Source organism: Xyrauchen texanus, chromosome 6, assembly GCF_025860055.1.
Source record: "Xyrauchen texanus isolate HMW12.3.18 chromosome 6, RBS_HiC_50CHRs, whole genome shotgun sequence".
In the NCBI taxonomy this organism is placed as follows: Eukaryota; Metazoa; Chordata; class Actinopteri; order Cypriniformes; family Catostomidae; genus Xyrauchen; species Xyrauchen texanus.
Window position 1 is genome coordinate 18,992,721 of NC_068281.1, and position 26,198 is coordinate 19,018,918.

The 26,198-nt window shown below is 40.6% G+C and overlaps 3 protein-coding genes across 6 annotated transcripts in view; 2 read left to right on the forward strand and 1 right to left on the reverse strand.

The window, feature by feature from the left end:
• The window catches only part of LOC127645141 (beta-1,4-galactosyltransferase 2-like), a 180,111-nt gene extending 175,375 nt beyond the window's left edge, over positions 1-4,736 (forward strand). For both annotated transcript variants that reach the window (XM_052128669.1, XM_052128668.1), the window contains one exon: positions 1,634-4,736. In XM_052128669.1, the coding sequence (XP_051984629.1) occupies positions 1,634-1,784 (151 nt within the window). In that variant the 3' untranslated portion in view covers positions 1,785-4,736. The remainder of the gene's footprint in view (positions 1-1,633) is intronic.
• A 3,542-nt stretch (positions 4,737-8,278) lies between these two features.
• On the reverse strand, positions 8,279-14,453 carry LOC127645145 (von Willebrand factor C domain-containing protein 2-like). Its single transcript, XM_052128674.1, has 3 exons — positions 13,913-14,453; positions 11,841-11,970; positions 8,279-9,242 (listed from the first exon to the last, which is right to left on the reverse strand). The coding sequence occupies exons 1-3, from the start codon at positions 14,264-14,266 to the stop codon at positions 9,061-9,063; spliced, it is 666 nt and encodes a 221-aa protein (XP_051984634.1). The 5' UTR covers positions 14,267-14,453; the 3' UTR covers positions 8,279-9,060.
• Positions 14,454-14,804: 351 nt separating this feature from the next.
• The window catches only part of ccdc24 (coiled-coil domain containing 24), a 33,573-nt gene continuing 22,179 nt past the window's right edge, over positions 14,805-26,198 (forward strand). Inside the window, exons 1-3 of one of the 3 annotated variants that reach the window (XM_052128663.1) lie at positions 14,805-14,821; positions 15,106-15,323; positions 17,713-17,882. In XM_052128663.1, the coding sequence (XP_051984623.1) occupies positions 15,192-15,323; positions 17,713-17,882 (302 nt within the window). In that variant the 5' untranslated portion in view covers positions 14,805-14,821; positions 15,106-15,191. Of the gene's footprint in view, positions 14,822-14,846; positions 15,324-17,712; positions 17,883-26,198 lie in introns of those variants that run through there. The other 2 variants (XM_052128664.1, XM_052128665.1) reach the window with 2 other exon arrangements.

The following is a 26,198-nucleotide window of genomic DNA, read 5'->3' on the forward strand; positions in this document are numbered from 1 at the left end:
CTTTCTATGCATATTAAACTGGTATTATAGGAGAAAGCCTTATATCTTTGGAAAAACCACACACTTTAGCTTTAAAGAAATCCATCAAACTTCTCATTGCAGCCCACTTATCTCAGCTGCACTCTTTTTTCCTCTCAGTAAAAGATATATTTTTGTATTTACAAATTATTTTTGTACTTAGAGTTGCTACTAGAGTAAATGTTTCCTGCGCCATTTAGGTTGTGATAACCTTAAGCTGCTGGCTTTTTATTTTTTGTATTGTTTTGTTTCGTTTTCCCATCACAGGTTTAGGTTATTTGTCCTTAAGATGGAGGTGGAAAGTAAGTGGTTGTGTTCTTCCAGAGTAAGTGTTATTTACAAAGATGAGTTGTTTCAGTTGATGAACGTTTGCCCTCTCTACTGCTTTTGTTACTATCACCGCCATCTTTGTTTGGTCACTCTCAGGAGAGCATCAGCCTCTATAATGAGACATAAGGAAACCAGCCTTCAATCATCACCTTTCCACAGATTAATTAGCACTGCTGCACACTGGTCCGCATGAATATGTAGTCCAGTTCAGTGTGAGTCGTCTCACATACTCTAATTTCATTCAACCGGTGTACATAAATCATTATCTACAGTCTCTCTAATAGCCTTTGTGGTTCCCACTCTGATATGGAAGTTGATAGCAACACATTAATCAAGCTACCCTTTAAGTGACAATTTTAACTTGTGTTCCTATTTTGTGGCACTTTACAGAGGAAGTGAGCTATTCATTAGTTTAGTTCTTCTTCAGTTAAGGCCAAAATGTTGAAATGTATATCATTGTAAATGTCTTAAGTGATTGAAGGTTAAGAAGTAATATATCAAATACTGCTGGGGGAGCAGAGCTCTTGAATATTTCCGTACTGTACTTGCCAGCTTTTTTGCAACCTTTTTAAACTTGAAAAAGTATTTTTATTTTTTTTATAAACCTTTGGAGTCTATCTTGTCCCACTCCCACACTCTCCTTTTCCCCATCAGGCTGTCATGCTAACTCTAGCTTCTTCTATTTTAAATCCATATTCTAGCATATATGTATTATAAGCCTCTCTTGTTAAATTATCTAAGTGATTTAATATCCCGATCGAATGCCATAGAATTACTGTCCCACAAGCTACACAATACATTTTGTGAAAGCCATTTGTCTCTCTTTGTGTGCAGGAGTAGTCTGAGCACCTTTATAAATGTTATTTCTCCCCCTCCTGGTTTACATTGGTATAACCATAGAGAAGTATTCCATATCATGACATTTACATTCATTCATTTGGTCAGTGCTTTTATCCAAAGTGATTTAGCATCAATTCAGAGTGTACATTTCATCACTTTATGTGTGTTCCCTGTGAAGCAAACCCATGTCATATCATAACCCATGTTGCTTGCACCATGCTCTACCAGTAGAGCTTCAGGAATTCTGTGAAAAAACAAATACAACATAGGTTTGCATGATGTTGTTTGTTTTTTTAAGCTGTCACAACAACCAAGAATCACAAAACTTGTTTAGGTATTGCATTTCTGAAGACCAGCTTATATACATCTACTTAGGCCATATTGTATCAGAAATGTAGGCTACTACCGAACAATGACACAGTACTTGTTTTTCTTCCTCTCTCAGGTTCAGTAAGATTCAGAACACCAAGAACACAATGAGGAAAGATGGAATCAGCTCGCTGATGTACAGAGTGGTTTCTGTGAAGAAGTACCCACTCTATACCAACATTTCTGTAGAGATTGGCAAGCCCCCTCCCAGACCCATCAAGGGATAGAAAGCTACTGTGCCAAGTCTTGACCAGTGGTGCCATGTCCTCTCTACAGTTCAGCATATAAATACACACATACACAAACTCTGGGTCATCTTCCTATGATTACAGCAGTGATATGCTGAACAGGTTAGTTCTCAGGAATACAGTGGGCCTTGGAAGCTTGATGTGGACCCATTGATGTAGATTCAAATCCAGATCTAGTTAGAGATGGGCACACAGTGTCTGGATGAAAAGGAGCGTCATGATTATACTGGCTGTTCTGTTCAGACCTAAAGGATCAAAACAAGCTCTCAAGGGAGGATTGTTCAAATCTGATTTTGGTGAGTGACATATGAACATTTCTCAGCAAAGAACAGCCTGGCCACTTGATGTAAATCAGAACATATTGTACTGTACATTTCAAAAGCGAATGTGTCTTTGTACCTGCGGTTACAGCAGAGTTCAAATCTCTTCTTTCATATCTCAAATGTTAATGGATCTGAGATTGATAAATTGGTGCTTGAAGGCTCCTTGGATTATCTCTCTTGCTTTCTCTATCCCTCTCTCTTTGATTTTGTACCGCTTGCACTTTGTTTCTCTCTTGGGACTTTGATCTAAGCTGAATTTTGTCAACCAAGAGAAAACATGCATTTCTAAGCATGTATCCCTCATTAAGATGTAGGATAATTTCTTCATGGAGACAATTGTGTGATATGATTAGACTGGATCTGGACAAAGCCCAACAAGCACATGACTGTGTCAGTCAACTTGGTGTAAATGGATTGCTGGGGTTGGTCATCTTCACTGGATCAGCTGGCTGTTCTAGACATCTGGAAAAATGCCAAGAACTTTCACTGGGAAATAGAGGAGATAAAGTTACTGATGATCAAACCGCTGTATCAATCATCACCTGCTCAACAAAAGACTGCTACAAGCTATCATTTATTTATCGTTAACTTGCGTTTGCCTCGAAGATTCATACTTAGGCTTGTAATACCATAGGCTTTTTAAAACTTGGAGGATGCAGTTGTTGATCAAATAATGTCCATGTTGTTCAGTCTAGGGGTCTCATGCTCTTTGGATGATGGTATTTTAGAGAGGTGATGTTTAAATAATGCTTATACTAATGAGTGATGAGTCTCCAATATCCAAAAATATTCACCATTTCTGAAACGATGAACTAACTAAACTCCACTGAGATTCTTTCCTTTAGATGCGGTCACACAAGGCTTTGAGCATGTACTTCAGTTTAGACCATGCAATGAATATCAGCAACAAAATATCTCACAATCTAGGGCTTTTGATTTATAATTAATGAATTAAAAAGAATAATAAAATATTATATATGTATATGTATGTAAATATAAATTTATAGAAATACTTACATTAAAAAAGATATTCTCTGTATATCTACCTACTCCATTTTCCTACTACTCCACTTTCCTTCAACACTTTAAACCATGCAGCTTTTAATTTTGTATTCTTTGCATTGGGCCAAGAAGATAATCAGTGACATTTACAACCTCTTTTGGTAAAATGTTTTGCTACAAGAATTCGCAGGTCAGAATTCACCAAACTTGAACTTTGGTATGTAGCGAAAAACTAAATTTCTTCACATATTCATGCGGTTCTGCTCTCAGCATTCGAATATGTTTGAATGAAAGTGAACGGAGCACAAAGTCTAGTGTAACCGCACCTTTAGTGATACTTTGCAAGCCTTTCCAATTTGTTTTAATTTGGTCGTTACCTTTACCTTATAATTCCTCTTCCTTTCTTCTATTATTTTACTGCCTGAAAACACCAAGCTGATGCCTTCAGTTGTTTTATGAGGGGTAAATATGAAGGGGAGTTCAAGCAATTCTTTCTCTCTTATTGGCTTTTCTACTCTGTGTGGACATTTCTTTTGTGCTACTACCGATTCTTTCAGCTCAGCACAGAAGTCATTAATTGAGAGCCACAAGCCTTTTTTTAAGTACACATTTTCCACATCTTTATTTCTTTCTGCCTTTCAGACTCACCAACACATGTCATCTCTGTGCGTGCATTTGTATTCTTGTTGCATTGTCTTAACTGCTGACCCAAGCTGAAAACACTTTTGTCACTTACATTGCCTTCCTTCAAGATGTCTTAAGTACTTCACCTCTGTCTCTTGAGTACTGCTACCTGTCGGATGTAAGTACATCACTGCAGCCATCAATATTGGATAACTGTACATTCACCATGAGGAATAATAATGAAATAATGCCCTGCTTGTTTGCCAAAACATACCTGACACCATTTTTCATCTCCTATTGATTTTCCTCTATTAATAGCCTTAAAGATGAAGCAGAGCCCATATTCTGATTTATTTTTTGAAAGATGGAAGCCCTTTAATGTTCAAAGTCCACTGCTTTCGCATAGTCAAGTATATTCAAAAATATTCATTGATAATATTCAGAAATATTCCTTCTAGTTGTGGTCTCTATTTGAAATGCTGAGAGCAGCGTTGTGGAACTCAGTGTGAATCTTAAACCTTTAACATTTGAATGATATTTTTAGCCAATCTCCAAATTAAAAAGACATTTTGCTCATCCCAGAATGTCTTTGCAAAATAATCTATTTTATTCTGTGAGATGAGATTTTTTCCTTTATGAGTTCTTGTATCAAGGCACAAATTGAAAATGGAATTGCTCTCCATTTTTGTTTCGAGGCCTCCCACACTGTTGCATGCTACCAATTGGGCCTTACCCAGCATGCAATGTAATGACAGTTTTTTTATTTTAGTGATACCATGTGTTTGAATTTTGTGGATTCTGTAAATATGGTACTTACTAGGAAGGACAATGATGAAATCGAATCATCTATCATATTTTGAATGTTACTCTTGTGATACAGTCAAGAACTTTATTTGAAGGGATGTTCCAGTTTTTATACAAGTCATGCTCAGTATACAACATCTGTGCCATAATGTTGATTAGCACAAAATAAATACTGTAATTTCGGGTTGTCCCCAGTTTATATATATATATATATATATATATATATATATATATATATATATATATATATATATATATATATATATGTATATGTATATGGGAGGGTTACTTTTGAAATGTATTCCACTACAGATTACAGAATAAACGCTGTAAAATGTCATTTGTAACATATTCCGTTAGATAACTCAAGATCAGTAACGTATTCTAAATACTTTGGATTACTTTTCAGCACTGATAGAGTTTTTCACTTATTTGACTATAAAACTCTGCCATTACAGTAAGACAAAATACACATCATAAAAATACATTCTCTGAATAACTAAAATATCTTATGCTGTGTTGTTTCTAAAGCAAGATAAATCTAACTGATCTTGTTTTAAGGATTTTTAGATATTTTTACAGAAAAAAAATGTAATTAAATTATTATCAAGAATATGATTTTTTTTTGCCCTAATATCATAGGTCTTACTAGAAAAAAAATATTATCATACTGTAACGATTAAGACAATGTATTTACATGCATTCTATTAGAATGCAGGGTACCTTTAAGACACTGACCATCTTATTTGCATATAGAGTTCCTACTCAGTCTGTGTGCAGGTGCAGGAGGATGATGACTGATCTGCTATACCTTACCTTTATTATACTTTTATGTTTTGTGACGCTAATGGTTTGTTAATTTTCTCATGTATGAAAAGAGCGTGCAACCTGTGTATCTGCCATTAAATGTGTGGAATACAGACTTTTGCTGTTTGGCTCCGTGATTTGTCGGACTAAACCATTTATCTCCGGGGGAAAAGCGTTATGGTGACTGGTGCATGTAAAATGTCTAGAAATAGCATTTTAGCTTAGCATAAAGGTGACAATTTTCACAAGGTTTATTTCCATTTCTTCTGCTCCAAACTTACTTTTCTGTCTGTTCGTATGAATGTAACACATTATAAGAAAGTGTTTCACCGCTGTTCAAATGCACTTTGGATCACATCATTTAATAAATTCCATCTGAAAGGACTATATATTAAATGAAACAAATGACAATAAAATGCAAAGTAATCTCTTCAGAAATCAAAATACTTTTTGAATTTAACTGTATTGTAATTACCAATGATTTAAATTGTAACTGTTGTGGAATACAGTTAATTAAATTTGGTATTTTAAATACGTAATCCCGTTACATGCACTTCGTTACTCCCAACACTGTATAGGCTATACACTGGTGGCCAAAAGTTTGGAATAATGTACAAGATTTAGCTGTTTCATAAGGAAATTGCTTCTTTAATTCACCAAAGTGGAATTCAGCTGATCACAAATTTTAGTCTGGACATTACTGATGTAAAAACAGCACCATCACTATTTGAAAAAATAGATTTTTGATCAAATCTAGACAGGCCCCATTTCCAGCAGCCATCACTCCAACACCTTATCCTTGAGTAATCATGCTAAATTGCTAAATTGGTACTAGAAAATCACTTGCCATTATATCAAACACAGTTGAAAGCTATTTGATTCATTAAATGAAGCTTAACATTTTGTTTGTTTTTTAGTTGCCACAGTATGCAATAGACTGGCATGACTTAAGGACAATATTAGGTCAAAAATGGCAAAAAAGAAACAGCTTTCTCTAGAAACTCGTCAGTCAATCATTGTTTTGAGGAAAGATTTCATACAAAGGTGTACACTACAGTCTTCAAAGACAAAGGACAACTGTCTCTAACAAGAACAGAAAGAGATGTGGAAGGCCAGATGTTCAACTAAACGAGGATAAATACTTCAGAGACTCTTGTTTGAGAAATATATGCCCCACATGTCCTCAGCAGACAGCTCCATTGATTTCTACCCTCTCAAATATATAAAGTCAAAAAGTTACAATAAGGCACTTAGAGTGGAAGGGAAGAGAAATTATGTTTTGTTATAATAAACATTGTGCCACAAATGCTGTTAATTGATATTAAATTGTTTTGAGCTAGGAAATATCCCAGTAATCTCGATGCCTTTTTATTTTACCCCAATGGCAAGCAAGCAGTTTAGATGAAAGCGTAGATATTCTGTAGAGTGTCATTGTTCTTTAGTATTTTCTATGGGATTAGATTATGTTGGAAAACAGCAGTTTCATTGCAGTTGTGTATGAAAGTGTATACAGTACATTTGTGGTCTGATTGTTCCATCCTCAGTAGCTACTGTACTTTGTTGTAATTACACTGTGCGGCAATCAAGTAAAGCTTGAACAACTCTCATTGCCAACTTTGCAAAGCACAAACACAGTCCTCTAGGTTGAGATGCTACATATTGAAATTATCCCTTTATAGTTTGCTAAATCACACTGATGTCATGATGAATGCAGATTTTTTTTATTTTGATGCTGTGCTTTCATCATATCCTTGGGTCAGCACATCCTCCCATTCTGAGAACTTGTGCACACAATCAGACTAGTGTGTATGTCTCTCCCAGTTTTCTCTAAATGCCCTTTTAAAATCTGTGCCACCTCCCATCCCCACCCCCAGCATTTTTGCCCTCAATCATGCACCTGAAAGCACTCCATCTGTGCTTGATAGTCATTTATCTGAGAGAGGGGCAGAGGTGGGCAAGTATTCCACACTGTACAATGACTTGCATAAGAGACAAAGTACTACTGACGGCCATAGGCCTTCAAACCTGGGCCGCATTTTTAAAGACTTACTGTGTCTATCAAGGTTTTTTGTACATTGAATGTCAAATATACTATATCTTATATAGAATGCATTACGTCATATCAAACATACTTTTTGTATACAATCAATAAATCTGATGCTACAAGAATCTCACTCTGGCATTGGGCTACTGGTTATCTTTTCTCTGTGGTGGAATGAATGTAGAATGGCATCTATAAATGCTGTGTGTGCTTGTAATTCAAAATACACTAGCCTTGTAAAGAGCAAAATATGGAGTTTATAAGTCTATTATTCCATATCCATATATTTTCTCTGCTTGGCCATTGGTGACTAGAATTAACAGTATTTATTTGCATTTCTGCACTTGGAAGGTGTGTTCCTTTGGATTTGAACCCATGAGCTTAGCGTTGCTAGTGCATTACATCAGCAAATCTACAAGAACACCAATTCAAAGTATTCTATAGTTATATAAACCCTCTATCATATTTAAGAAGGATAGTTGACCTTCTGCCAAGGGCTGTTATGTGTGTGGAGATTGAGTCATAATGCATCAGAACAAAGTAAGAAATTTAATATTTTCACCTGATTATTTAACACCCAGCTTTTACCGTCACAAGTCCAAATCACTGCTCAGGGATGTGGCTGTTTATTGGTAAGGGAAAAGTTGTATCTCTAAACTGTCAGCTACGTGGAGGAAACCCAATAATATGTTCCTCAAAGTAATTTTTTATCTGACAGATTTTGCAATAAACTTGAAATAACAACACAAACATCCTCTAACTTTATATACAAGGTAATACGACAAGACACATGGATCACTTGTGGTTTATTTATATTTGGGTACATTCTGTAGCATTGCTGAAAATAGAAAAAAAAGAAAGAATTAACATCACAGCAGTCAAAATAACAGTCAAAACAGAAATAAAGCAAAAATGGACCTGGTTTATTAAGTGTGATGAGGAGGAGGAGGGCGTGGCCAGGTGTCCATCGTTATGGCCTGGCCATACCCTCCTCCTCGTTGTTTGTATTTCATGCTACATTAGCTGTGTCCATGCCTGCATGGCAGTAATGTGCATCACAGTGTCAACATACTTTGGTTTCCAGGCTTTGTACGCAGAAAAGAATATAAACATACAGTACATGCTACTTCATATAAAAACACCAATAAAAAATGAATAATAAAAATTAGTGGAGGATCATAAAAGCTGCTTTTTTAAGGCATAGCAAACATGTACAACACAATGTCCAATGTCAATTAATTTTAAAACAACTTTACTGTAACTTCAAAAATGCATTTGAACTGTAGGCCTATACTGCAAATGTATTATGCTTACTGTGCTATTGCTAACCATGACACAAAGAGTCTCAAAACTAAGCTCTATGGTCTGTTTTATTAGAGAATATCCCATAGTAAGTCAAAACAAGATTATACTGATTCCTTTTACATTAAGGACTGGTATGTTAATTGGTTAGTTAACGTAAGATTAATGATAGACTAACAATGATGTTTAAACTTGTTTCTTGTTTGTTTACAGTATATGTTTAATCTTACAGAGTCCAAAGCTTGTAGGCTATATATTCTTCTTCAGTAAGTGTGGTTTAGATATCTACTGAGACAGTTTTTGCAATGTTGTATAAATCAGAATGACAGATCTTATATTGTGACCTCTTTCCTCAGTTTAGCCTCTCTTCAGGCTGGCAGTTTCGGACACGGGAACACATTGCCAAGCGGTTGCCCTCCCAGTAACCTGCATCCTGCCCATCATGACATCGACATTTGGTACAGGAGTCAACCCATACTGGCTCTCCTCCTTGGATCACTTGGGTCCTAGAGGCATCTACATAGCAGTTGGGCCCTGGAGCCACAAAGAAAGAGATGATTAACCCTCCTTTTGTCTTAAGAAACTGCACCTTCCTTTTGTCCTTCGGGTCATTTTTGACCCGTATTGAAAACCATTAAAAATGCATAAACTCTTGATTACTGTACGTCACTAAATACCCCATCAACGTAAATATGTTTTTTTGTTGTCCCAAAGTGTATAATGATTGGAGAAAAGGCTACATTCTGAATATAAATGAATTAACATATTGTTATAGAATTTAAATAAATAAAATAAAAAGTTTAAAAACTTGGCAAACATTGGCAAAGGATGTCAATTTATGTTTATCTCAATCACTTTATTTTATACTATATCAACTATATTACAACAATTTCAGATTTATTTTGCTTGTAGAAAATCAATAGTATACATTTTAGAGTTACAATTTCAGTATTTTCGTGTCTGTTTCACAAATGAATCTCTACCACCTTTCCATGCAGTCAAAAAGGGCATGTCTATTACAATAAATCCATTGCTTCCCACTAATTTCAAAAAATGTGTTGCAGTTTTTGGGTTAGAAATAGGTTAGGAAGGTGCTGTAACCGTTTTCTGCCATCTAATATTTTCCGGAAAAATTACATCCAGTGGGTTTTTCACATTTGGGGGTAGGGGGCTTGGGGAATGGGGAATGTGGTGTACAACTTTAGCCCCATTGCACCCTTTTCATAAATAAAATTGTGTTAGTAAACGTATTTACTATATATTGTCTGTTTAAAAATACATGTGCATGTGTGCACAAACTGCATTTTAGAGAAAAGAATGTAATATGTGGGAAAGATGCAGTACCCAGTGAAACAGGTGGAGAAGCTAGAGAACAGTATGTACCTAGGGGCTACATTTGAGAAAATTTGAAATATTTTTATGTCAAATTTGATTCATAATGAATATGTACAAAAAACTATTTAAAGCTACATAACATCCAGAAAGTCTGAACAGTTTTGTTTTTGACAAAAAAATTGAGCCTTAAATACAATGGAAGGAACAAGTGGTTTAAAATGGTTACTTCACTCAAACTATTATGTATGTACGAAGAAATATTTTTGTTTTTGTTTTGATGGTTGTGGTGATGGGGGCATGGACGAGCAACGTCTGTGGAGAGTGAGACCGGGAGAGGAAGAACTGTAAGTATTGACACATGTGAAAAATCACCTCTAACAGCTGTTTTGTGTTGCAGTGAGAGCTTGAGAGGGATAAAAGGGCAATCCAAACTGTCTGAGGGGAGAGAGAGAGAGAGAGACGCACACAGCAGAATGTTTTGTGGGTTTTTTGTTGTGCTGAAAAACAAACCCTTGTGTGTCACTGAAAAGTGGAGAAATAAAAGTCTTAACGTTGGATGTTTACCAGGCTCCCGCTTCCTCCTTAACAAAGAAACCTAGAGATGTATCACAATGGATTTGACAAAGTCACAACATTTGGTTCTGGTCCCAAAAACTATCCTGTATATGTAACATATTCTTTACCTGTGCAGGGTCAAAAAAAAACACTGACAATAGAAGGGTTATTGATGCTATGTGTCAGTAATTTAAGGGAAACATAATTGTTTTTATTTTTTGAAAGAAAAAAACAAACAAATGTTTAAATGCCACAATATTAGGGTTTTGGTTGAGGTTGTCAGACCCTCCACTCTGTGGTTGCTAAGGTGTTCTAAGTGGCTTGTAGTGCATTGCTTTACAGTTGCTTGGTGGTTGCTTACTAGCCCAAATCAACAAAGTCCACCCTTAAGTTTCTATGATATTCTGGTCCTAAGATATGGCTGGGGTCCCTCCTTTAATGTTCTTGATTTATGGTCTAATATTCTAAGGTTAAAATCGTATGTCAGATCAATTAAAAAAGCCCAGACGGTGCAGGACAAGTTACACCGAAGTTAAATAGGGTTAGGGGTTTCGAAAGCAAGAACCACTAAGAAGAAAGCTTTTAAGTGTTTATAAAGACATGCTGGTTCTTTAGAGTGTATAAAGTTTAAGATAAGGTTTTACCAAGTGGCAAAACAATTATGTGTGGAAATGTATTCAATGATACATTACATACTGTATAAAATTTTTCAACATTGAGGCAATATTTTTCAACCAAAATGCAATTTTTTTTCCACATAGGAAAAGTATATGCTGTGATTTATGTTGTGTTATTTTATCTGCCTATGTGTCTGCCTTATCTTAACTCCCAGTAAACACTATAATTACCTTCACACAGTATATTCTGTGTACAGGGAAAGACAATACATTATAGGTTAAACTCATAAGGAATGTTATCATATTTCAGGTGTGGAAATTTTAGAGTGCCTCTAAAAACATATGGACAAACATCTGAACCTCTCCATCCTTTGTTGAAAACAGCAAATTATATATATTGCCCAAGCCTCAGTCTAATGCAATATTACATTCTGTATTGTACAGAATTACATTCTGTAATATTGCAGTGTGTACACTGTCCACATACCTGATGCAGTTGTTTTTGGTCTTTGGTAATGATCGTTTGAGGCTTGGACAATTGCAAGCCTGATGGATGTATTATATTGTCATGCCCATTCTGAACTTTTCTGCATTGTTTTCTTTTCAGATGTTATAAAACACTTACCATCCTTGCACTCAGGACAGCATTTGCCTTTCTGATATACTGGATTAACACATGGTGGGGGAGCACAGTCTGCTACCAGACAACGGGCGATTCCGTCACTGTCACAGGTGCACTGCTCACATTCTGATGGCTGTAAATCAAATTCAAAACAACAGTTTGAAAATATGTTTTAATTGATGCAATTCCAACAACTGACATTTTAAACAGCTGAACCATCAGGCTCAGAATTGTATGCTTGTATGCATCATGGATTTGTTGTGAAAATCCAATACCATGTCTTAACATCCTAAAATGCAAAAACTCAGATCACACTTCAGTCCCACCCTGCTTTTTAAGTAGGAGCAGCATTGCCCCCTGTGGCTCAGTACTGGAGGTTGGGTTAAATGGACTGGAGGAAAATTATGTCAACTCAGGCAGTGTATTCCTCTGAGTCTATGAGAAGGCTTAAATGTTCCCTTCAGGGATTCCCCATTAGCCATACTATCCAAATCAGGGAGATAATGAAGCACATATAAGCCCTGCTTCTTCCAGGCCTGTGCCATCAGAGAGGTTTTAATCTTCAATTCCTCATACAAAGTATTACATTTCCCTTTGTGATTAAGTCCAAGAAAGTTTATGGAAAGAATTGCTTCAAATCCAAAACTTATATCCAGTAGAAATGATCTGATTTTGTTCTCCAAAAAGTAAGTCTAAAAAAGTATTATGCTTTGATTGCTGAATGCTTATTACAGATGTGGAACTACACAGTGACAAATCACCTCCAAAGAACAACACATTTACTGTGGTAACTGTAGTTTCAGCCAAATTACCAGTGGCAAAAGTCACTGCAAACAGATTAAGAAACCTTCTGACATCTTACTTATTTGTTTGTTGTGGTTAATACAGTGTTCAATACCAACAATGTTACTAGATTTTTTTGAACCTCTGTTTTAACTGTGGTATTTTGGAGGAAACAGTAGTTCCTATGGTAAAGTATTTGTAAGGTACTAGATTTTTTGAACAGCCTCTGTTTTAACAGTGGTATTTTGGAGGTAACAGCAGTTACTATGGCAATTGCTTTGAAGACTACCTTGGAAAACCCTTCATCTTAAGAGCTCACATTGGTGATACCTTAAAGGGATAGTTCATCCAAAAATTAAAATTCTCTCATCATTTATTCACCCTCATGCCATCCCAGATGTGTATGACTGTCTTCTGCAGAACACAGACAAAGAATTTTAGATAGCTCAGCTCTGTAGGTCCATTCAATGCAAGTCAATGGTGGCCAGAACTTTGAAGGTCCAAAAAGCACATAAAAGCATCATAAAATCCATGTCTTCAGGATTAGCGTTATGAGTGGCATGGGTGAGAAAAAAATAAAATAATTTTAGTCCTTTTTTACTATAAATATATATATATTTTTTGCAACTCACATTATTCATGCATATCGCCACATACTAGGCAGGGAGGAGAATGTATAGTAAACAATTACTTAAATATTGATCTGTTTCTGACAGCACTTGCATTGAATGGACCAAAGTCTTCGTATGTGTTCAGCAGAAAAAAGTCACACACATTTGGGATGGCATGAGGCTGAGTAAATGATGAGAGAATTATAATTTTTGGTTAAGTATCCCTGTAAGCAATTGAGAAACATTCATTTTTATCACAAACCACGTGATGGCGCTAAATATTTGTCATTCTCTTGGGCCCTGCGCCAAGTTTTTGAAACAATCACGTCAAGGGGTAAAACAGTGAGGGGTTGTATTTAAAACAGTGGCAACGTTTGGCTTTGCAGAGAAAAAAAAGAAGAAAAAAAACTTGATATTACTTTAATACTTAAATGGTAAATACTAACAGTATAAATGCTAAATAATAGTAGTTTATGGCTTGCTATCACTCAGCGTAAGATCATTATCTTAAGCTGAGTTTAACTGAATTTCAAACCAATTAAAATTTTTAACAGATGTGAAACTGCACACTATATCAAGGACAAAGCCAGAGAACATTCAGACCGAAAAAATAAAATCTTACTTTCTTTCAAATATCTAATGCATTAGAAGCGTGCATGCAAACTCCAACAAGAACATTACCTGAAATTGCTGTCCCAGTTCATACACTTCTCCCCGGTACTCGCAGCCGATTTTCTCGCATGTCGGGCAGCAGTCTGTCGGGTAATGGCTGACATGGATGCATGCGGACGGTATGGATGTGCACTCGGTCCTCGCACAGGCAGACCCTTCTGTGGTACATTCACACTGGGTACAATGATCAGAGTCTAAAAAGTACCATTCGCCCACATAATAGACGCTGCCGTTCGCCTCACAGGTCGTCTCTAGTTGTTGTCCAGCGACGTAAAACGCCAACGTATACCGACCCCATATCGCCAGGGTAAGCCAGGCGTGAAGAAAACTCACCGGGGAAACCCTTAGTAAAGCCATGTCCATCTACATGCGAAAACAAGACTTCTAAATGTAGCATAAATATGAGGTACTTTATGTATGTTTTTTTCTTTCAATAATGAGACATTAAGATAAGTAGTTAACTAGCAAAGTTTAAAATGCGTTTCATGGTCAAGCACTATCGCTGTGCGCGCTTTGGAGGCTGTTGCGCACAAGTTGGACACCTCCTGGGTTAAGTTTCAATATTCACGTGACAGCCGAATACCAGAATATTGACAAGCTTTAGTTTTATGAGGAATTCACTTATATTGCACTTTTGTATGTCTCATTAGAGCTTAGAAAGTTTTGTATTCGCCTAATTTAGCCTATTTGTTGTGGCTTTTAATATCTAGGAATCTCATAGGTTACACATGAACCCTTACCCTTAAATTGTATTTAAGACAATTTTTTTTAAACCTCTTTGTTTAATTACAAGAATTGGGAATAGTCATTTGATGATCTCTAAATCAAGAGCCCCGCAGCCAATCATACGAGTGCGCGAGCTCGTCTCCATAGAAGCATGAATGTTTACAATAGATACAGGAAGAGACGCTTGTTCGGGTAAGTATCCGCCTGTGGGAAAATGTGTTTTCTGTTAAATCCTTGAGTGTTCTTGCACAAATGTATGACATTTTAACCTTTCTCTAATCATTATTTATTTCATTGTCGTGTACTTGTCCACTAAAGTTAATTATTTAGGTAATTATTATGTTTACGCATTAGCCAATGTTTGCTTGTTCATTTTCCGCCCCTTTGTACATCGCCACATTTATATACGAATGCTCTGTGGGAGCTTTTATTAAATGTATTCATATTTATTAACATATGGATTTATTTCTTTTCAGCAACTTTCCTCCCAGTACGGACAACAATGAGAGCACGTCAGTTATGAGTTTTTTCAGCTTAGCTGTTCTCTGGAAATAGCGGCCTCATGGACAATTTCCAACGCAAACAATCTGTGTGGAATTTAGTGAGGGAAAATGTTCCCTACTCCGAGCTGCCTGAGTTTCGAGCTGTACTTGGAGAAACCCTCATTGATACGTACACAGAGTTATATTCAGAGGTATATAGTCCTGTTTATGCATAATGCTGCCCTGGAGGATGACAGAATGTCAACAGTGAAAGTAAATTATAAGAGTTAAACAATTTCCTTTTGATATACACTACAGGTCAAAAGTTTTGAAACACTTGACTGAAATGTTTCTCATGATCTTAAAAATCTTTTGATCTGAAGGCTTATGCTTACATTTTTGGAAATTAGTTTTGTAGACAAAAATATATTTGTGCCACCATATTAATTTATTTCATTATAAAACTAAAATGTAATAAATAAAAAAAAAACGTTTTTGAAATTGATGACTTTGAACAAATAATAAAGAAAAGCAGCCAATAAGTACCTGGCATAGATGGGAACTCCTTCAATACAGTTTAAAAAGCATCCTAGGGTGATACCTCAAGAAGTTGGTTGAGAAAATGTCAAGAGTACATGTCTGCAAATTCTAGGCAAAGGTTGACTACTTTGAGGATACCAAAATATAACACATTTTTGAATTATTTGGGAATTTGTTTAGTCACAACATAATTGTCATAGTTCTATTTATGTTATTCCATAGTTTTGATGACTTTTCTATTATTCTAAAATGTGAAAAAATATAATAAAGAATTATTAAGTGTTTCAAAACTTATGACCAATAGTGTGTGTGTGTGTGTGTGTATATATATATATATATATATATATATATATATATATATATATATATATATATATATATACAGTATATATATAAGCCAAGTGATTAATTTGTAGAGGAGAGTGTGTTTGGGTGGAAATATGCCCTATTTATTTATTTAGCAGGTAATAGAAAGTTAATTTAGGTGTAACAGTATTTAGAAGAACATGATAAAATGTAACTTTTCTAAACATTAGTGTTTTGTCTGAGCAAAAGGTAACATTTATGTTATAATTATTGACTTTGTGAGACAACAGACCAAGTTCTTTGCTTAGTTTAGGTAATGTGAGGCCAGGCCTTCCAGGTTACAAAGTTTGGTGCTCTCAATTCAGATAAGTCTTTGTCTTTTACAATATTGGGCACTAAATAAAAAGTAAATAAAAAAACATGTGCAAGTGTGCTAGTATTTGCATGAAGAGTCACTCTAAACCAGTTGTCAAATACAAGTCCCAAGAGTGCGTTATCTCACCCACCATAAGTGGCTGGAATGCAAACCTTATTTAAACCGATATGAGGACTGTTTTAGAGGCAATTCTTTCAAAGATGAATTGTCTTCCACAAACTGTGGATGTGTATATGGAATCCAGAGTTTGAAACTTGTTTGAGGAAGACCTACAGCATGTGGTGCATTTAGGTCTGTTTCTCTCAAAACACTAAATAGGATTAATGATTTTGTGTTTAAAAATCCATATGCTCCTTCATATACTCTAGGTATGTACTTCTGGGATCTTTTGACACAGTAATGCAGGCCAGTGCCCAGAATGTATGTTTCGTTAAAATGTATAGTAACAAACTCAACAGTATTGTATTGAGAACAACCAAAATACAATACAAAATGAGAATGATAAAGAATTGTCTTAGCAAATTCAACCAAGGGCGTAATTTTTTCTAAAGCTCTAGGATTAGTAATATGTAATGGTCAATAGTGTAACGCTAGTGTTTCTGTCTGCAACCTCTTTTGGTCCCTAGAAATACTTATGACTACTTTGTATGCCTTAAAACAAGGAAAATTACAAACTACAGAGATTCAACTTGATTCTTGTACTTTGTCCTTTAGAAAATGTACTCAAAAGATAACAGTCAACAAAGAAGAAGAAAAATAATCTTTTGTATAAAGGTTTAGAACCCCAGAGTTTATCTCTGCTAAATTTTTAAACCTGCATCTTCACAGAACATATCTCTGGTGGCTGTGCACATCATACACACCTGGTTCTGCAGAGGCTGCAGTGGAAATAAGAATAAGGCATCTGGCTTGTGTTCAGCAGAGTTATGTAGGCCTTAAGTTGGGTTCATGGATGCATAGCGGGATCAGAACTCTCAGGGAGATGGTTTTACTTGGTCTTGCACTGCCTTCAACATGCTTTGAAGTGTATTTTCAAGAGTCCAAGGGAAACTTGAAAGTTCCAAGCCAGGTGTGGAGATTGGTAATAGAGTGCAGATTTTGCCTGTGCTGTGAGATGCTTTAATTTCCTTCTCCGGGCTTTGCAAGAATAACACATGGATTTTTCAATACACACTGAACTTTGCAGTTTATTACATGGACTACTTTTTAACTTTACAGGGATTTGACACACTTGTGATGGGATGTAAACCAGCTGGCAGCACTTCTCTAGATGTAGAGCAGTTTTAATATGGATTTGGAAAGTGAATTACATACAAACCTGAGCCAAATAGCAGGCTGCTGTAACATTGTCTGTGCTTTCCTCTCTTGACCTGTTCTAGGTGGAGATTTGGGAGACTATTTGGCAGGAGGTCCATCGCTCAGAGCAGGGCAGCAGACCAGAAACTCCAGTGTTCCCTCTGGCTGACCCCCCGGCTATTAAAGGACTGCTAAAGGCTGAGATTCAATTGTTGCTGCTTACACTGAGGGAGAGAGCAGCCAGGCAGGGCCGGTGAGGAAGATACAGGACTCTAATATACTGCTACACAGCATTGATACTCAACAGTTACACCTGCACAAAATCAAGCCTGAAACAATATAGCAACAAAACAATTAACAGTTACACTTATATAGTGCTTTTCTGACACAACACTCAAAGCTTTTTACATTTTGAACAGGGGGTTCTCCTCAACAACCACCATTGTGCATCATCAACCTGGATAATGCAACGGCAACCATTTATGTGCCAATATGCTCACCACACACCAGCTGTTGGTGGAGAGGAGATGGTTGATTAATAGTGTCAATTCATGGATGTGTATTATTAGGAGGCTATGACTGCTAAGGGCCAAGGGGGGGAATTTGGTCAGGACCAAATTTAACCTAATCTCATAGATGAACATTACTCTATATAAATTTTTACAAGCTGACATTAAAGTGCCGCTTTCTACATTTTGCTACAGTTTCCTGGTAAAATTAACACTTGAGGTGCTACAACATCTGTGTGTTTTATTCGTTGTCACACAAATCATGAGTACAATTGCTGATTATGACTTTTATAAACTCTTATTTTTCACTCTATTTCTCACCCACCCTATGTTGTGATATCAAAACACTTTTTCTTTAATGCATGATTTGAAAAATGTGATATTTTAACACTTGTATTACAGACCCACCTACCTATATATACTTATTCCATTATGATTAGCTTGCTTGGTAGCTCACTTGATAGAGTGTTGGACTTTGAACTTGACCACAGTTCAAGTTCAGCCATAGACGCACGCACATAAGTAAAAGAGTCATAGAAGGGACACAAAATGACATGGTTTTAATTTTAATTTTTAAACACTACCAGTTAGGGTAAGGATGCCGGTTTGTTAAACTCACATTTATCTTTTTGGACACTATTGGTTAGGTTTAGGGTAAATTCTTAGGTTAGGGAGGTACATTTTACTTATTAAAACCTCTTTTAATAACCTTTTCTTTGCAAGTAAATTACTTGTGCAGCTTCATTCATTATAATGGGTGCACTCTATATTCACTTTAAGAGCTCTACCAATCAAACTTACGATTAGTTGACATACATTTTTTTCATCTACCAGAGATAAAATGTGTGAAATAATTGTTAGTACTGCATGTAACCAGCCATCTCGCTTCACTGCAGTGATTCATGCTTCCATTTGCTGTTGCTTTTTAGAAGATTTAACCCCTTTAATTTCCATTAGTTCAAGGCAACTAGGGAGCATCCAGCCACCTAAAAACATGGTCCACATTTTAATAATTACATTTCATGACAATCGTGTTAACGTTAGTAACATTGATTGGGTTAAAGTCACTATGAATGAAGCGCCCCCACTGTAGTTTTGAAAGAGTTCAACAACTTGCAGGAAATGTTCAAGGAACAAAGACGTCACTTCCTTAAAAAGATGAATAGTCTTGAAATGGTCGATATACTTGTTTACTACTAAAAGTTGGCAAAAGTCACCTTTACAAGATATACGCTTTTCAAATGAAGAGTCTTTTTTTCCTGAAAAATTGAAAAATATTGATAACTATATTGTCACTAAACAGTTACAAATCATATGACCATGTGGCTATTTAAAACAAAAACAGACGAGCCTCTTGATACAGTATATCTTGCCCAATTATCCTGTCTCAATAAGACATTGTCACAGAAAAACTGCACTTGTAAAGTGATCTCATGAACTCTTTAAAATGTATCTATATAATCTAACAGTATCACAGCTCTGTGAGAATATTAAGCTTAATAATCTTTAATGGATATTTCACCCAAAAATGAAAATTCTCTGGTAATGTACTCATCCTCATTATATCTTCTGCAGAACACATAGAAAAATAGAAAAACGTCTTAGCTCAGTAGATCCTTAAAATGCAAGTGATCTGACTTTTGAAGCTCCAAAAATCACAGAGTCAGCATAAATGTCATCGATACGACTCGCGGTTATATTAATGTCCTCTAAAGTGAAATGATCATTTTTAGTGTGAAAAAGATAAATAATTAAGTTATTTTAACTGTAATCTAATGCTTCCGAGAGGGTTGAGTTCAAGAAGTCTCTTGTATTCACGTTGCCATGATACAGAGGTAATCTCACGTTCTCCATTCGGTTGAGAACGCACCATTGTGAGTAAAGATAAATGCAGATCTAAACCAAAACCAACCAAGCTTCTGTACAGCGTGCCTCCTTCTACAGTGCTGCTCTTCCGGCTTGTATGCTTCAGTTCTCACATGTTTCATATACCAATGCGATAACGTCACACGCACATACCGCTGCTGACTGGAAGCATGATTTAGAGTAAAAAAAAAGTATTCAAATAATGATCTTATTCACACCAAAAATTATTGTGTCGCTTTAGAAGACATTAAGTTAACAGCTGTTGCTGTATGGATGACGTTTATGCTGACTGCCTGTGATTTTTGGAGGTTCCAAAAAATGGATCACCATCCACTTGCATTTTAAGGACCTACTGAGCTAATTTTCTTCAAATGTGTTCTGGTGAAGAAAGAAAGTCATACACACCTACCCTGAGGATGAGTAAATAATCAGAGAATTTTCATAATTGGGTGAACTATCCCTATCTATTTACTATCTTTAAAAGTGATATTTCACCCAAAATTAATAATCATTGTGGAGGTGAGGGCGTGGGCGAGCGCCAGTCTGGGGAGAGAGAAAGCAGTAAGAACATGCACCTGTAACGCTTGAGCAGAGAGGCAGACGAGGAGATGCGGATCCAAATGCAGTTAAGAATTTATTAAATAAACAAACAAGTAAACACAAAGGAACAACCCTCAATGGGGAAATAAAACATAAAACTGAAAACTAAACACGATGAACAAACAGAGAACTCAGGCAGGGAACACATACCAGGCTAACAACATACCTCCATTAACAAACAACGACTGACAGAGACTGAAAAAACAGACAGGGTTTAAATACATAAATGTGGGACAAAGGGGCCAATGAACAAACAGGACTCAAACAAGATAACAAGGCAAATTAACAAGGGCAGGTGAAAACAATGAACAGTGAACACGAGGGAAAACAAGACTGTGGAGCTACAAAAGGGACAAAAGTGAAAACTAAGGAGTACAAAAGTGACAAAAATGGTAAACAAAAGGGCAACAGTGGAACAAGACAGGGTATACATAACAGAGCCCCCCCTCAAAGGATCGGCTTCCAGACGATCCTAAAAACCCAAGACAAAAGAAAGAAAACCCACAGAGAACAAAATGATGGCACCAGGGGCAGACAGACAGACCGGGGGGGGCACAAGAACAAGGAGGCAGTCCAAGGGGCACAGAGGGCAGGCAGGAAGTCCAAGGGGGCACAAAGGGCAGGCAGGAAGTCCAAGGGGGGCCACGAGGGGAAATGAGACAGTCCACGGGGGCACAAAGGGAGATGAGACAGTCCATGGGGGCACAAGGGGCAATTAGGCAGTCCACGGGGGCACAAAGGGACAGGTTTAGGAGGCCGGGGTGGTATTGACCGGGAAGGGACAGGTTTAGATGGCCCGGAGGCTGGCCATAAGGCAAGGGCCGGTTCAGGGGGCCTGGGAGGGGGCCGTGGGCCAAGGGCCGGTTCAGGGGACCTGGGAGGGGGCCACAGGACAGAGGCCGGTTTTGGTGGCCTAGGAGATGGCCGTGGGGCAAGGGCCGGTTCAGGGGGCCTGGGAGGAGGAGTGGCCACTGGGGAGGCCGGCGGAGCCAAGGAGGACCTCTGAGGCGGAGGCGAGGGAGGCTCGGGAGGCGAAGCCGAGGGAGGTGATGGCTTAGAAGGCTCAGAAGGCGGAGCTGAGGGAGGCTCAGGAGGCGGATCCGAGGTAGGCGGCGCCGTAGGAGGCTTTAGGAGCGGAGACCTGGAAGGTTCTGGGGTCTCTGGAGGCAGAGCCGTAGGAGGCTCGGGAGGCAGAGCCGTAGGAGGCTCGGGAGGCAGAGCCGTAGGAGGCTCGGGAGGCAGAGCCGTAGGAGACTCGGGAGGCTCTGAGGGCGGAGCCGTAGGAGGCTCAGGAGGCTCTGGAGGCGGAGCTGTCGGAGGCTCGGGTGGCTCGGGAGGCAGAGCCATAGGAGGCTCGGGAGGCAGAGCCGTAGAAGGCTCAGGAGGCAGAGCCGTGGGAGGTTCTGGAGGCGGAGCCGTAGGAGGCTTAAGAGGCTCTGGAGGTGGAGCCGTAGGAGGCTCTGGAGTCTCTGGGGCAGAGCCGTAGGGGGCTCTGGAGGTGGAGCCGTAGGAGGCTCGGGAGGCAGAGCCGAGGAGGCTCTGGAGGCAGAGCCGTGGGAGGCTCGGGAGGCAGAGCTCTGAGGAGGCTCGGGAGGCGGAGCCTGGGAGGCTCTGAGAGGCCTGAGAGGCGTAGCCCTGGGAGGCTCGAGAGGCTTGAGGGGCGGAGCCCTGGGAGGCTCGAGCGGCTTGAGGGGCGGAGCCCTGGAAGGCTCGGGAGGCGGAGCTCTGGAAAGCTCAGAGGCCTGAGAGGCAGAGCTCTGGAGGCTCAGAGCTCTGGAGGCGGAGCTCTGGAAGGCTCGGAGGCTGAGGCGGAGCTCTGGGAGGCTCGGGAGGCCTGGAGGCTCTGGGAGGCTCGAGAGGCGGAGCTCTGGGAGGCTCGAGAGGCGGAGCTCTGGGAGGCTCGAGAGGCGGAGCTCTGGGAGGCTCGGGAGGCGAGCTGGAGCTCTGGGAGGCTCGGGAGGCGGAGCTCTGGAAGCTCGGGAGGCGGAGCTCTGGAAAGCTCTGGAGGCTCAGAAGGCAGAGCTCTAGGAAGCTCGGGAGGCGGAGCTCTGGAAAGCTCGGAGGCTCAGAAGGCGGAGCTCTGGAAAGCTCGGGAGGCTGAGCTCTGGAAAGCTCGGAAGCTCGGAAGGCGGAGCTCTGGAAAGCTCGGAAGGCGGAGCTCTGGAAAGCTCGGAAGGCGGAGCTCTGGAAAGCTCGGGAGGCGGAGCTCTGGAAAGCTCGGAACTCGGAAGGCGGAGCTCTGGAAAGCTCGGGAGGCTCGGAAGGCAGAGCTCTAGGAAGCTCGGGTAACTCGGAAGGCGGAGCTCTGGAAAGCTCGGGTAACTCGGAAGGCGGACCTCTGGAAGACTCGGGAGGAGGAGCCCTGGAAGGCTCGAGAGGCGCTGGCTCTAGGACGGTCCTGGCTACTGGCGCTGGCTCTTGGACGGTCACGGCCACTGGCGCTGGCTCTTGGACGGTCACGGCTACTGGCGCTGGCTCTTGGACGGTCACGGCTACTGGCACTGGCTCTTGGACGGTCACGGCTACTGGCACTGGCTCTTGGACGGTCACGGCTACTGGCGCTGGCTCTTGGACGATCACGGCTACTGGCACTGGCTCTTGGACGATCACGGCTACTGGCACTGGCTCTTGGACGGTCGAGGCTTCAGGCACTGGCTCTGGGACGGTCGAGGCTTCAGGCACTGGCTCTGGGACGGTTACGGCTACTGGCGCTGGCTCAGGGACGGTCGAGGCTACAGGCGCTGGCTCAGGGACGGTCGAGGCTACAGGCGCTGGCTCAGGGACGGTCGAGGCTACAGGCGCTGGCTCAGGGACGGTCGAGGCTACAGGCGCTGGCTCAGGGACGTTTGAGGCTACAGGTGCTGGCTCACTGACCTCTGAGGCGACAGGCACTGGCTGGATTACCATGGTATGCGCCAGTTTGGGTTCGCTGGGTGCTGAGAGCAGAGCCAGGAGGGGTTTAGGGCACGGGGCTGCGGCAGGCGGAGGCTGGAGAGCAGAGACCTTTCCCCTTCTCCACTTCCTCCGGGCTGATGCGACTGGCGAAGCTGGGACACTGTTCCTGGTCAGCGTGGCCTCAAGCTCGCTGGCCGTGGCTGGCGTGGGCGCAGGCTCGCTCACCGTGACATGCGCGTAGGGCTCTGGCTCGCTCACGGTGACAGGCGTAGGCTCTGGCTCGCTCACGGTGACAGGCGAGGGCTCTGGCTCGCAGACCGGGCAGGCGTAGGCTCTGGCTCACAGACCGGGCAGGCGTGGGCCGGGAGGCGGAAACCCGCCTTCTTTCCTCCTCTGGGCGGACGAGTTGACCGTGCTGGCTCATGGACGACGACAGGCGTGGGGCGAGCTCGCTGACCGGTGGGGCAGGTGGAAGAGGATGAGCCAAGGACGACTGGAGGGTCACCGCCGTGGGAGTAGAGGCAGGATCCTCAACCACACCCACAGTAAGCAGCGAGCCGCGATACCAGAAGTGTCTCCTCCATGAACTCGCCGAGCGCCCAGCCACGCGTCGTCATGGGCAACCGCTCTTGGAGCAAACCGGTCAGGCTAGCCTGGAAAAACACCACCAGGGAGGAGTCAGGAAAGTCGGTGGCGCTCGCCAGGTACAGGAAGTCCCTAATGTGATCCTCCACCGGGCGGCTTCCTTGCTTCAGGTCCAGGAGGCGGCAGCTTGCCCGAGAACCGCTGGATCCATTGTTGGGTCAGTCGTTCTGTAACGCTTGAGCAGAGAGGCAGACGAGGAGATGCGGATCCAAATGCAGTTAAGAATTTATTAAATAAACAAACAAGTAAACACAAAGGAACAACCCTCAATGGGGAAATAAAACTGAAAACTGAAAACTAAACACGATGAACACAAACAGAGAACTCAGGCAGGGAACACATACCAGGCTAACAACATACCTCCATTAACAAACAACGACTGACAGAGACTGAACAAACAGACAGGGTTTAAATACATAAATGTGGGACAAAGGGGCCAATGAACAAACAGGACTCAAACAAGATAACAAGGCAAATTAACAAGGGCAGGTGAAAACAATGAACAGTGAACACGAGGGAAAACAAGACTGTGGAGCTACAAAAGGGACAAAAGTGAAAACTAAGGAGTACAAAAGTGACATAAATGGTAAACAAAAGGGCAACAGTGGAACAAGACAGGGTGTACATAACACCACCTGAGATGAATTGCTACTAATTAATGTTTCCATGTTTGCTGTGAGAGACAGGGGAGATAAAAGCAGCCCAGTCCTCAGAGAGAACAGAGAGAGTTACACACCAGAGACTGTGTGTCTGTGTTCTGAGAGTGTTTTGCTGAAAAGCTGATCTTGATTTCCATTGATGCTGAAAATATTTAGTTTGGCATAAAGCTGAAAAGCATTTTCTGTTTTATTGTAATAAAGAGTGACTCACGTGGACTGTGGAAACCGGCTCCCGCTTCTTCCTTTATCTGCTCCAAACACAAACCATTGCCACACTGGTGCTGAAACCCGGGAGAAGGAAGAAGAGCACGCTGCTATGGAGTCGTCTTCGCCGCTGGAGGAAGTGTCCTGATCTATCGGCCAGTATCCACCAGGCTCGACAGCAGGCCCTCATGGATATGCGGGCAGAGCAGCCACAGTGCTTTGAGGCCAAGAGGAAGACCGATGGGTGTTGCGAAGCTTGGTGCCTGAGGAGAGGGCGCATGCCATGACCCCAGCAGCAGCGAACACCCATGTGTTGCTCGCTAAGATGTTTCGAAAGACGGATCTTTCTGGAGCTCTTCGAGTGCACGGCTCAAGCTCTGGATTGGCTGCGGGCGAAATGGGCAGTCCACCTCTTACCGCTGCTGACCGGGGAGGCCCAACTCTTAGCCCAACAGCTCCTGGTCGACATCTTCCTGAGGTACCCCATCCTGCAGGGGGTCTGCTGCAGCCCAGAGGAGCATTTCCAGCGGTTCAGATCCCTGATGCTGAGTGAAGTCGGCCTCCCATATGCCTGCCGGCAGTAGGTGCTGGCTGAGGAGTCCAGCAACATCGGGCATGTCATCGATCTCGTGGTGCTGGAGCAATTCATCTCCCAACTACCGAAAGGATGGCGGATGTGGGTCCACTGCCACCACCTGACGTCACTGAATAAAGCCGTACAGTTGGCGGAGGACCATTTAGCATCATACCCAGGGGCCGTGCGCCCCGCTCTCTCTCTGTGATCCCTCCCCTGCCCCCTCCCCTCCATCTTTCCAACCTATCCCTTTCCCTTGGTGCCCCGGCCTTGGGAGTGTATTAACCCTCCACAATCATTAATTCCAAACCCATATGATTTTCTTTCTTTTAAAAAGAAGCACTGCTTAAAAGAATGCTCACAACAGGACTGTTTGAAGAATGAAGTGAAGCAGTTTGAATAAGAGCAGGTTAACTATGTTAGCAGTACAGTGATGTTGTTTGGTTTGTTTGACAGCTCATGTTCTGTTTGCTTATAAATTTGTAGTCATTTATGATTATATTTGTTGCCTAGTAAGCCCACTCGCCTTTTTTGTTGCTCCTTGTCTAACATAACAATGCATCGAGACGGGTGTTTGGCTGCCTTTAAAAAAAGAGATATATACAGGTACCAATCAG